This window comes from Pinus tabuliformis, chromosome 8 (assembly GCF_031772625.1).
Source record: "Pinus tabuliformis cultivar Carrire ecotype Pingquan chromosome 8, CPIR1, whole genome shotgun sequence".
Classification (NCBI taxonomy): Eukaryota; Viridiplantae; Streptophyta; class Pinopsida; order Pinales; family Pinaceae; genus Pinus; species Pinus tabuliformis.
In genome coordinates, this window is record NC_142294.1 from 1,897,231,514 (window position 1) to 1,897,244,163 (window position 12,650).

At 39.3% G+C, this 12,650-nt stretch overlaps 4 protein-coding genes across 4 annotated transcripts; all 4 read right to left on the bottom strand.

The window, feature by feature from the left end:
• Positions 1-4,162: 4,162 nt before the first annotated feature.
• On the bottom strand, positions 4,163-5,354 carry LOC149243969 (guanosine deaminase-like). Its single transcript, XM_089367891.1, has 3 exons — positions 5,192-5,354; positions 4,739-4,798; positions 4,163-4,416 (listed from the first exon to the last, which is right to left on the bottom strand). The coding sequence occupies exons 1-3, from the start codon at positions 5,205-5,207 to the stop codon at positions 4,178-4,180; spliced, it is 315 nt and encodes a 104-aa protein (XP_089224017.1). The 5' UTR covers positions 5,208-5,354; the 3' UTR covers positions 4,163-4,177.
• Positions 5,355-7,514: 2,160 nt separating this feature from the next.
• LOC149243970 (uncharacterized) lies at positions 7,515-8,396 on the bottom strand. Its single transcript, XM_089367892.1, has one exon. The coding sequence runs from the start codon at positions 8,394-8,396 to the stop codon at positions 7,698-7,700; it is 699 nt and encodes a 232-aa protein (XP_089224018.1). The 3' UTR covers positions 7,515-7,697.
• Positions 8,271-10,206, bottom strand: LOC149243971 (pseudouridine kinase-like). The gene is made up of 7 exons (XM_089367893.1): positions 10,187-10,206; positions 9,871-9,971; positions 9,733-9,780; positions 9,341-9,438; positions 9,094-9,208; positions 8,926-9,008; positions 8,271-8,666 (listed from the first exon to the last, which is right to left on the bottom strand). Exons 2-7 carry the CDS (start codon positions 9,926-9,928, stop codon positions 8,421-8,423), a joined length of 648 nt encoding a protein of 215 aa, XP_089224019.1. The 5' UTR covers positions 9,929-9,971; positions 10,187-10,206; the 3' UTR covers positions 8,271-8,420.
• A 654-nt stretch (positions 10,207-10,860) lies between these two features.
• Positions 10,861-12,011, bottom strand: LOC149243972 (amino acid transporter AVT6E-like). Its single transcript, XM_089371362.1, has one exon. It carries the CDS (start codon positions 12,009-12,011, stop codon positions 10,875-10,877), a length of 1,137 nt encoding a protein of 378 aa, XP_089227488.1. The 3' UTR covers positions 10,861-10,874.
• Positions 12,012-12,650: the final 639 nt, after the last annotated feature.

A 12,650-nucleotide genomic window follows, 5' to 3' on the forward strand; every position in this document is an offset into this window, starting at 1 on the left:
CTCCCTTTCCCAGCCTATATATTCATCTTCTCCCATTCCCAAATGGTTGGTCTATGTCTATTTGCACCCTTATGCTAAGATTGTGCCTATATGCTACTCATTTGGCTTGGAGAAGGAGTGCTTAGAGAGCTTATCTTGGACTTGGATATTCATTCAAGGAGATCATATCAACATCAAGGCTTGGTTGTATGCTTCCCTTTATTTTTTATTAATATACAACTGCTGGTTCATTTTCCCTAAATGTGTATGCTCATGTATCATTTAGCTTAACATTCCTTAATCAATTAAGTAGGTTACTTTTGAATATGATATTTGTATTTGCATGCCTTGTTGTGTCTTGATCTCTTGTGCAGGTGCATAAACACTATGAACAGTAGGAATGAGCCCATGATGCAAGTGATTCAAGATCTTCAACAAAGGAGATCGAGATAGCATCAGAACGAGGTAGGCCATCTTCTTTGTTTCTCTTTTCAATTGTAACTTAGGAAAGTTTTTGGTAGATTGCCACTTTGGTTGCTAGACCCACTCATTGGGTTAGAGGGATCGTCTCTGTCCGTAGAGAGGATTTACCTAGACAGCAGTAGCAGGTATGTTGGAGGGACAAGACTACTAGTTGCTTCGAGTTCCCGTCCCCCATCCCAAAATAAGAGTAGATGGAAAGTCCAGGGAGGAGAGGAGAAGTTGACAGTCCGAGGAAGAAGTATGGCATGAGAAAAGGGGGAAAGAAACAATGGATCTGGGAATAGAAGTCGCGAGAGGTAGAGGAAGAGCACTTAGGCTCAGGGTAGCATGCCCAGTTCTTCTAGCAGGGCGGCAGGGAGGGGCAATGGGTGTAAAGCGGTAACGAGCATCATCGATGAAGTCGCTCAAGCCTATCATGCTGACATCTCGAACCCGGTAAAAAAATTAATTGCAAATTGGGAGGAGGAAATTCGCCAGGTAGGGGAAGAGGAGATGGACCTGGACGAGTGGCAGGAGGTTTCACCAGACCTTGGGTACATGAGGGGGAGAGTAACCCAGTATCAATAGGCAATTCGTCTATTTTGGATTATGAAAAGCATACTAATGAAGGCCATAGAACAGTATCCTCTGGATCAGCGTGCACAGACCCATTCAGAGCAGCATGAAGGCCCTAGGGGAAACTTAGAGAAGTCAGATCTCATGAGGGAATTGGAAAAAATTCAGTTTCAATTATAGCAGCAGAGCGGAAGATTAGGCTGGATCAAACAACAACATCCCATTCATTCCACACTCGGAACTTCCCGGTTCCACTGTGAAGGACCCCTCTCCAGTTGACTCAGATGATGAGGATTAGTGATAGCCTACCCCAGTTCTCTTTTTTGAATGTTTTTAAATAGATATATATGTTGAGAATGCAACAAGATGATGGAGCTTAGTGGAAAGGAGTCGCCTTCACTAAGTGGGCCCGCAGGCAAATTATGGTGCAAAGTCTATTTTTAGACATATGGATCATGGTTTATGAGTTGCAGGATGTTGTTTATGGATGATTGGTCATGTTGGGAAAAATAGATGGACGTCTATTTCTGGTTCACAGCGGAGTGATCAAAGTCTATTTTTAGACTTCCAGGCTAAAAATAGAAAAGTCAAATATTATTGTCTCATAATAATTTCTAGACTATAAACTTTATCTTATCCTCTTGGAGCACTTCAGTTTGAGCTACAGATGTGGCACATGCAGCTGTCAGAAGGAAATACGCTTTCTTTGTGGGTCAGTTGAGATATTGCATGTAGGACTTCAGTTAGAACTCATGTGGTTGAGTTTGGTGGAGTTGGATGTGGAGTTGATGGAGTTGTGTTCAGTTTGACTTGGTTAAACTAGTTGTACTTAGTCTAACTACAAATAGACTAATGATGAGTTGTTTCACTAATTACTAGCAATTGTCCCAAAAGGTACAAAGAGAGGCCGATAGGATTATTAAATTAGAAATGTTGAATTTCTCTTAAAGAGATGTTGGTTCAAGCCTCGAAGGAGCAAAGAGATTTCATGTTTGGAGTTCTATTTTTTTTGGACACCATATTCCTTTAAATACAACTTAATTTTTTAGAAAATTTCAAGCCCAATGCAGTTTGCCATGCAGACATACACTTAAATCACTACTGGGCTTATGATATTTACTAATTCAAAGTAAACTGGTATACAAGAGAATGTATCAAGCTAAACCACAAGTTACACATCTTCAGACCTGAAAAAGTACATAACAATGGTTTGGCAAATCAATAGCGATATCATAATTGCTTTTCCTTCTACATACATACTATTGCTCCAAAGGGGAGTGCAAAAGCAATCTCCTATAAAAATGGACCTATATATCTAAAAACAAGATCTTAGCCATGAGGAAAAAGAATAGAAAGGTCTAAGGACCATAAAGGCACAGCCATGAGGATATCATAGCCCACTGGTGCTGTCTGATGAATGAACCATGAAGGGGGAAAGCTCTGGTCCGTGACAACTGCTTTCTTTCACACAACTACCGAAGGGAGAAGAGAAGCAAACAGGACATCTAGAATAAGGCTGGATAGAAGAACTCAGATCAGCTCTGTGTATTAAGACAGCAGCAAAATCTTACCACCAAAACCTGCTAACAGAGCCTTTTGATATCTCAAATCCCGATAACAGAGTAAACATGGGTCCTCGTCCAGGAAGAACTGAGATCAGTTGTGTACTCAATGGAAATTGGTAAGGGCCCCAGGCCTGTTGGTTTCCCTATTGATTTCTACCAAAAGCTGTGGCACATTATTAGTAGGGACCTTTTAGCAGCTGCTGACTAAACATGGGTCCTCGTCCAGGAAGAACTGAGATCAGTTGTGTACTCAATGGAAATTGGTAAGGGCCCCAGGCCTGTTGGTTTCCCTATTGATTTCTACCAAAAACTGTGGCACATTATTAGTAGGGACCTTTTAGCAGCTGTTGAGGAATCTAGGGTGTCTGGAAAGATACTGAAGGATATCAATTCACCTTTTTCTACACACTCAAAAGTAGAAAGTAGAAATGGGAAAATATTTTATTTAGGTTCATCCAAAAATAAAATAACAAAGGGGATTCAAGCAAGAACCCTCCATACAAAATAGTACCCAGAAGAACAAATGTGTAAGGAAAACAGTCAAGGTTTTGAATTCAGTTTCAAATTTTAGAATAGAGAAAACAAAATAACTTATGAGTTCACTTGACCTTCACTGCCAATTTTGGTTAAGAAGTAATTCAGCGCCCAAAGATCATCCAATTGTACACAGTCTCTCGTATAATTGTCTACAACCTCTAAAGTTCTCCTAATTGGATAGTGGTACCAGTGTCTAAGAAGAGTGACACCCTTACATTTCTCATGAAAATGATCAAGCTGTCCTAACACACAGAAAAACTACAAAACAACCATCATGTGACTTGCTTAACAGACATGAAACTTACATCAGAGATTAATGGGTTTTCACATATCACTTTCACTGAAATAGAGAAGAGACGGTGAGAAAGACTTGATATTATGTATTTTTTTTTTTTCAATAAGTATGATCAGCCTTTTTTTCCTTAGTTAATGTCCATGTGGATAACAATACTAAACTTCACTGTGGCTATCCTATTATGTATCCTTTTTTTACTTCATTTCATGTTATTTTAGATTGAACTTTAGCATTTTCTAAGAGTTGCATTTGCACTCCCACATTGTACTCATATTAATTGTATCCTTCAGTCTCATTGACCTATGCAGAGACCTAATTCCCAAACGGGTTAACCATCACATACATTATCCAGCTGCGAACTTCGGCAGGGCATATCACCAACAGAAACCCATTGGGCAATGTACAGCAATATCTTGTTGGCATCTAGTGTTATAACCATGGAGTAATTTTATGATCAAATATAGGTTTTTTTCCCATCTGAAAAATTAAAAAATGGCGAATGAGAATTCTTTCGTATTCAGATGAGTTGAATACCAGAGTCTCTCAAGCCATTAATGAGGGACTTAACCTTCCTGTGGTATTTCTGTTCCCTCTTCATGAAGACTGAGACTGCGGGGATGTCCTAGAAGAGGAGACGCTGCCCCAATATTTTTCCGAAACCTCTGCATGTGCAGTGGGATCCATGTTCTTGAGAACCATGTTGTGACAACTCGCGATAATATCATCATTACGAACCACTTCCCGTGGTATTTCTGTTCCCTCTTCATGCAGACTGAGACTGCGGGGATGTCCTAGAAGAGGAGACGCTGCCCCAATATTTTTCCGAAACCTCTGCATGTGCAGTGGGATCCATGTTCTTGAGAACCATGTTGTGACAACTCGCAATAACCTCATCATTACGAACCACGATCGCACCAAAAGGCCCACCATGGCCACAATTAACTGCATTGTGTGCTTCTTCAACAGCCTTGGTCAAGAATTTCATATCTCTGTCTTGAACAGCTGAGCAACAACAATGAAAAACAGGAAATTCAGGAAGCAGATACGAGACACATTTGAAGAGCTGCTAAAAAATTTGTCCACTTGAAAAGCTGCTAAATAATTTTCCCCATCCATGCCTCGTGGCTTTTTCTATTGTGGATTAGATTTCAAATCGCAGAATTCATCTTTGAAAAACAAAAGTTTGTCTAAAAATCCGTAAAAGAACATCACTCTGCAAATTATATGCAGATTTCTTCACCGATCTTCATGATCCCAAATAGAACAAATCCATTGAAAAGTAGCATAAAATATTGTTATCAAGCATAACCTAGCAAAATCTGACCTTCATGATGACCTGTATATGCCGATGCTGCAGAAATGGTCCCATCCTTGGATTCTACAACTGCATCAGAAAACATATGATAAATTGTAATAACTAAGTCCTCCTATTTCCTCATTTCTTGTATTGAAACACACTGTTTTCAGTTTAATGCAGAAATGGTCCCATCCTTGGATTCTACAACTGCATCAGAAAACATATGATAAATTGTAATAACTAAGTCCTCCTATTTCCTCATTTCTTGTATTGAAACACACTGTTTTCAGTTTAAAGAATGGGTATTTGCATATTATATGTGTTTGGGTTTGTACGTATATCTCGTCTAATAAGGCGCTGATGGGTGTGTGCACACATGCCCATCACATAAACAAGCTCGAAAACCAGAAACGAAAAATTATGTCGGAATAAATTAACTTTCAGCTAAATAAAAAGGCAAGAACCAGAATGCTTGCTTACCATTGGCTTCTTCCATATCAATGATCCAGGTGACCAAGAAATCATATTGAACTATAGATTCCAAACAAAATAAAAACTGGGTCGCTAGATTATCAATGCAGGAAGCCCAAAAAGCTATACTGCAACAACGCTTTAGTCTTCCACATTTACCCAAATCTGCACACTCACAGACACCCAAAACAGTTTGATCCCCCCACAACTTGTGTAGAGTCTCCACTTTACACTTGGTTATCCATCATTTTTCACAGTTTTCCCTCATTCATCTCTCCCTTTTGCTCCATTTTGCTGCATAAACTCACCCAGATCATTACATATGATGGCATTAAGCATGATTTAGGGATTTTGCTAATGTGTGACTGTTTTGTTTAGATTTTGATGTATGTACAGGCATTCCGCAGCCATCTACTGATTCCGCAGCCATCTGCTGATTCCGCAGCCATCTGATGATCCCGCAGCCTTTTTGTTAAACTAAAGGTTCCACGTGTCATTTTGCCAAATGAGCCACATGGGCACTTAGGAATCAAGGTGCTCGAGGTTCCTGTGCTATCCGTTCAGCCATCCACGTCATCTGTACCTCCGGTCAACGAGGGTCAAGTTACGGTCAATAAAGGCAGCTCAACGGTGATACGTAAGCTGATAGGTCACGTCAGTTTAAAAGGTGACTTGTCCGTCTTATGCAGGCCGTGGGGGACATAATCCAACTCTGGATTCAATGCCCATATCGACCAGAACCTCCAGCTCATCCACGCAGCATTATGACGTGTTTTGTTCCTTAATTACGCATGACAATTAGTTAGTTTTCCAGTTTTAGCTGTACGCATTAGGCCATCTTCCAGATGCCTATAAAACTAGCGTTTGCATACGCTGAACTTTACTTTTTAGTTGCTGCATTTTTATAAACTTGTTGTTATTTTAGAGCATTTGAAGACTCTGTTTTTATAGTGCTGTTCTAGCACTCTGAACTGTATTTTTCTGCACATGGAGTAATAGAAACAGTGCTGTTTTGAAGTTTCCAATTCCTTGAGTCTCTTTTGGATGATATGAATGGAGGGCCCATGTTCATGTTAGCCTTGTAAAGTATTTTATATGCAGCATTTCCTTATTTCTATTCAGCATTTCTCTTATTTGAAACATGTACAGCGTAATTTCCTTTCTTGTTATTTCATTTCCAGCCTTTCTTTTTAGCTGATCAGCATTATTCTTTTGCAGGTTTTTAAGCCCGGGATTGATTTTGTGTTTGTGTATTTGCTTAAATATCTAGTGGTAGTTTTAGTTGACAGATTCAAGTTGCTGCCTTTACTTTATTTTCATAGCTGATTTTTTTAGTTTTATTTCTCAAAGTGGTTTGCTAACATATGAATGATCTCTTTTATCATTGTCTATCTCTTAGAGATCAGAATACTAATAACTTGCAGCTGGCTTTGGGTGCTTTTTAGACTAATCTTTAACTACTCTCTAATGGTGTCTTACACAGTACTATGTGTTAGAGGCAGAGAGTTAGAGAGAGCTGAACATTATAACTAGTCTTTAAAGTAGATTTTTCTTATTTTTATCATTTCTTAGACTTATCTTTAGCTACTTCCTAATCGTGTCTTACACAGTACTATGTGTTAGAGGCAGAGAGTTAGGAAGACATAAACTTTATCATTGGTCTTTTAAGTGATTTTCTTACCTTTTATTTGCAGCAGCATGAATGGTGTTTAATGCCATTAGAAAGTGGTTCTTTGCTTTCAAGTTATTTATTTCATTCAAGTTTTTCCTTTTCAGCAAGTAGTTAAAAATCACTAAGCACACACTCTCACTCATCTAGAATTCACTTTACACACACCATCACTCATCTGTTTATAAATCACCACTCCATTTTAGGAAGATAAATCACCCACAAACAACACCCCCAAACGACAAAAACTCTAAGAGGTTGCTTAAGTACATATAGTACACCTTCACTTCATCAGCTTACGAGCCCCGGGTTGACAATTAATGACATCAATTTAGGAACACTAAATTGACTAAACAACTTGCACTCGCATTCCTTATAGATGTATTAGCCGTCTTCTCTACCTACCCCAATTGGCAAAATTGCGTTCAGAAACACAGAGGATAATGCATAGTAAAAAATAGGATTGTAATGGGTCCACCGGATCCCAGTTTCAGATACGACCCACTGAAAATAAAATGGAAAAGCTCCTGAAAACAAGTGTCCCACTAATAAAACTTATATGAAATATGAGAATGGGATCAGAGAATCTTACCTACCAAAATCAACAGAGGGACCTGAAACATGAATTGAATTGATGGTCTAATACGGACTGAGTCTGTCATGTATAAAAAGTTCGCGTGGAATTAAAGCGACTCGCAAGGAGGACAGTACAAGATGAGAAGAAGATTGGAACTTTTTTCCTTCTACGATATGTCTTGTCCTGTCCTCACCTCTCAGCTGCTCCTATATAGTGGGTATGGAACCCCAACGACCATCACCGACCAAGGGTGACCACCTCTTTTTCCCTTAGTAGTAAACAACGGGTGCGCCCAATTCCAATCGCAATTCCAAGGCTTGCACCGCTTCTGCTGCATGAAGCCCATGGAGATCTAACTTCCAAATGTCCTTATGTTTTTCATTTCTAATTTGAAGAATATCTGCAGCTGCCTTAGCATTTAGTTTATCTGCAGCCAAATGTTCCTCTTTTGATTTTTCCTCCCATTCTGGCTCAGGGGGAGCAGTTGGCATGTGTCCTCTTGAAACTGTCACATGTAAATTTTCAAAACCCAAGGACTCAGGCAATAGAGGGCCACTTCCTTCAGAACTCTGATCAGGTAGAGAATTCTCAACAGCTTCAGATACATCAGAGGGATCTGAATTCTCCGGCAATGTCATCACAGCCATAGACTCCAGGGAAGCAGAGGCTTGTTCAAGCTCATAATTAACAGCCACTAAAACATCCTCTATCAGGCTCTCATCAGCCCAACCATACAAGGCCTTCAGTTTCTCTACTGCAACCTTTTTCTGATTTGCATCATCTGTCGCACCCTGCAGCATAACAGTGCTAGCCAGGGTTGTATTAGGATAAGGATCAATAAATTTCTCTGGCCTAACAGCAACTTTTTCTATTAATTGAGAAAATCCTTTCCAGGGTTTGCCTCTAGAATCTCTCAAGCCATCAATGAGGGACTTAACCTTCCCGTGGTATTTCTGTTCCCTCTTCATGAAGACTGAGACTGCGGGGATGTCCTAGAAGAGGAGACGCTGCCCCAATATTTTTCCGAAACCTCTGCATGTGCCACGTGTCAAAACAATAAACTTAACACCCTCATCTAGCAATATACTGATGGCTGGTTTGAAAATTTCATAGATTGCTTCAACATTCATTTTCTTGCCATCATTCTCCAGGATTTGAAGAGACTGAGACAAATTTAAAGAAGATATTGACTCTGCCATAGCAATAAGTTCAGACTCATTAGGTGAAACAAAAGTGACCTGCACAGCAATTCAAGCAATGAGTTAGGGCATACTAAATATTTCCTCGAAGATGCAAATCTGCAGGAGGCACAAAAGGAAAATAGATGGGCTGCAACAACCTCAATGAAAGACAATTTGCAATACATAAAATTACTCATTACTTACTAAATATTTCCTCGAAGATGCAAATCTGCAGCAGGCACAAAAGGAAAATAGATGGGCTGCAACAACCTCAACGAAACAGAATTTGCAATACATAAAATTACTCATTACTTACATATTTTACAATACTTCTGACTCTAGCTGATTTGGCAAATGATACAGGCTCAAACCAAACAGGTGTATTTGATTCCTTGGCCACTGCAAATCAAGAGAAATCTGATGCATAAGATCACTGTTGCCCATATAGATGTAAGTACAACAGCATCAAAGTCTGTAAACTTACAATTGCAAGCTGCCTCAAGGGCCAGAGGATGTAAATTTGCATCAATCATCAACAAAGGTGCAGAGCCAAAATAGCTCCTAAACTGATTTATCCATTCTGCTGTCAAGGATTCTTCCTGTCATCTCAAACGGTCATGAAAAACATGAATTATGAAATTTAACAGTACACTCTTTCTGGCATTCTCCCAAACCGCTTTAGAGAGGATGTCTACGAAAAGAATTATTTTCCATGGTCAGTTGTAACTTACAACTGCCTGCACGTCTGCAACAGCGGATGCTATTTCTCCTGCACTGTCAAATATGTTTGATACAACAGGGGTTGCTACATTCTTACACTTGCGGATTCCTGAAATTCCAATACAAAATAACATGTTTGGACTACTACTTGCAGTGCCAAAAGTGATCGCATAAATGAAAATGACCGTAGTAGCAACTTGTTATTCTTAATGTGAATACGTATAACGAAATCAAAAAACTCTTGGGTTCAATTCCCATGATCTTAAGTAACTAATATAATACACAAATAGATACAAGAAAGATGCAGCTATTGACGTAGAAATGCATCCTCGACCAAATGCATACCAGTTTGTGAACTTAACGCAACTAAGCAAATTAAGGATGAGAGTTAGTTTGAACTTACCATCTATGGACAAACCAAGGGACTTACAGTTTTCAAGCAATGTTTTTCCTGCACAAGACAATACAGACAGAATCCATAGAACATCTCGAATAAATCGACAAGTTACCAGATAGATGACTAAGCAATACGGAACCATACCTGCCATGTCTTCTCCAACAACACTGATGATAAAGGGCTTAACTCCGAGTCTTTGCATACACTCAGCGACATTTCTGGATACTCCCCCGCTTAAATGTGACCTGCAACATATGCCTGAGACTATTGCTGATTCAAACTTCGACAAAACATTCAGAAATGGGCATTACATAAATTTGAAGCTAACTCATTTCTTACAACATATTTTCAGAGAATAATTCAATTTTTTGTCTACTGATTTGAACAAAGTAGGGAAATGCTAAAATTCAAGAAACAGTTTTTTGAAATAAGTGCTTCCTTTAAACTTGAGAAGTATTACAGGTAACTCAGATATGTTAAGCAGCACAAGCAATGTGCATTTTCATAACCATTAATTATAAGAACTTTCCTTCAGCTAAGCTGCCAAAAAATCATACCTGTGTATGATTTCAAGTCAATGAAGATTCAAGAAAGATGGTTTCTAATTTTTGCAGGTTGTTTCCCCATCCATGAATCAATCATGTTCCTTTACTCTGTTTCTCAGTTGCATATCCTCATTTGTTGAAGTTTTTCTTCCTGGGCAAACTACTATCATACTTAAAGCATGCAACATAAAAATAACTGTAGGCCTTTAGAAGGAGATCATACTTCTTGGCTCAGAAGCTGAAAAAAACAAACATTCATGTATTTGAGTAGGGTTTTTTCAACTCTAGCAAGAAGAATGCATTTTAACACATGATATCTCTCAGCTTTCAAAAAGAGTTAAAACCAATTTAAACTGCAGATTGTACAACCCAAGCAGGACACTTGGCATGAAAAAGCGAGCTATAACTCATGGAATTAGACTGTGTCTACATACCATATTCAAGTGTTCTTGCCTGTATGCTCAATTATGTGCATGGATAAATCACAAAGTGCTTTTCAGTTCTCCTGTCTGAATCAAAAAGCCTTGAAAAAATTTAGGCTGATGAGATATAACATTATAAGAATAAGGCGCTTCCCAACATAGCGCCACTTCTAGAATATATTTAGTTATTTCCAGTGGTAAGATTTAAAAGATTTCCAAGAACTCCTATAATGCTCACAACCAATGCCATGACAAGCATAGGCCACGGGAGAATCTTCTTCCTTAATCCTAAGCTTTCCTCTCGTTGGTTGGGGTGAGACCTCAGGGCTATCAAAGCAGGAAATATGAAACCTAAAGATAGACCTCTGGTTGCTCCTGTGAACTGAAAAGCTACCCAAATATTGGGAATCAAAGTAGATCCCATGTAAAGAAAAACCAAAACAGTGATAGTCAAGATGACAAACCTCCTGTTGCTCTCAGAGAGGGGCTTCGATCCCTTGAAGAACATGCAATCCATTGTCTGCCGAAGTGAAAAATGGATCACAGGAAAAACAAGCATCAAATGGAGCACATATCCAACCCTAATAATGTTATCAAGAATGGAACTGAAAGGAATTTCAAGGTCTTTGTCAAAATTTGACAAAATATATGAATTTGTAGATTGCCCAAATAGAAGATAACCTGATATTGCAGTAGATTCGTACACCAACACACACAGCACTGTGGTGATCCTTCCAACCCTGTTCATCTTAGCAGGCGTTCTATCCTGCATTTCGTTATAGATCGGCTGTACATTGAAATGACATATGTATGCATTGGTCATGATTGGGATTACCACGAGAAGATCCAAAATTGCCCTTTTGGACCCAACATCAGGAAGCAGCCGAGGCCTCTCGATCTTGCCTTCTATAAGCCTAACAAAGGCAATAATTGATGACAAAACAAAAAAAACAACTGCAAGTGCAACAGATGCAGCAGATGTGAATTTCAATGAATCTATCTTCTTAAGAGCACAGAGAGGTGCCAGAACAAATACCATTGTGATGAAAACTATCAGTCTCCGATCGCTCCACCACCCTTCCTTTCTTGTCCATTGATCAAAACGCCCCTGGTGATGCGAAGATCCGGGCATCACATCTCCCATGATAATTAAATAAACAATCATAATCCCTGCATTGTTTACAATAATACAAATCTCTGATAAAACCCTGGCAGAGTGCCCACAAACAGATTCAACAGTTTCACCATAATTAGAAGCTTTCAGGCGAACAGAAAACTCGACCAGCAACTCAATGCTTATTTCCGAGAGAATACCCATCAGCATTATTGTTGGGGGGGAAAGTATCCAACTCGGAATGACCCTAACCCACTCTAAGGGTGACAGTTCCTTAGCAACAGCTGAAAGCAAAGCTATCTAAAGTTACTTCTTTATGACATGCAAGAGATAAAAGGAAGAGATCCACTTACCGATGTCTTGCGCAAATGGTCGATCCAATCTCCTCTATTTGTCGCTTGCTCCCAGCTCCAAGTCTTTTCACGGGCCCAGCTACGCGAGATCCTGCAAACAAGACAAAGAAAGGAAACTACAAGAAGCATGCATTCATAACTGATTTAAGGATTAGCATAAATCAAATACGCAAGTAAGACAATACATCATTGAAACACATGCGAATAGAAGAACCTCAAATGCTTTATTAATATATGGAAGTAAGGTTCAGGCGGTGATACAACCATGAAAGGTCCAATCCAGCATCACCTTCCCGACGGAGAGAAATCTCTTCTTCACCTCCCTCAAGCAATCACCCAATGCTTACAACTGTAAACCAACAGCAATTCTTCGCACTAAATTCCACCCTCTAGATCCCATGGGATGAGATCCTTATATAGAGTTTTGGAGTGAAGATAAGTCAGCTTGATGTGTGACTTGTTGTCCTCTTCAACTCCAATTGTTCTTCAG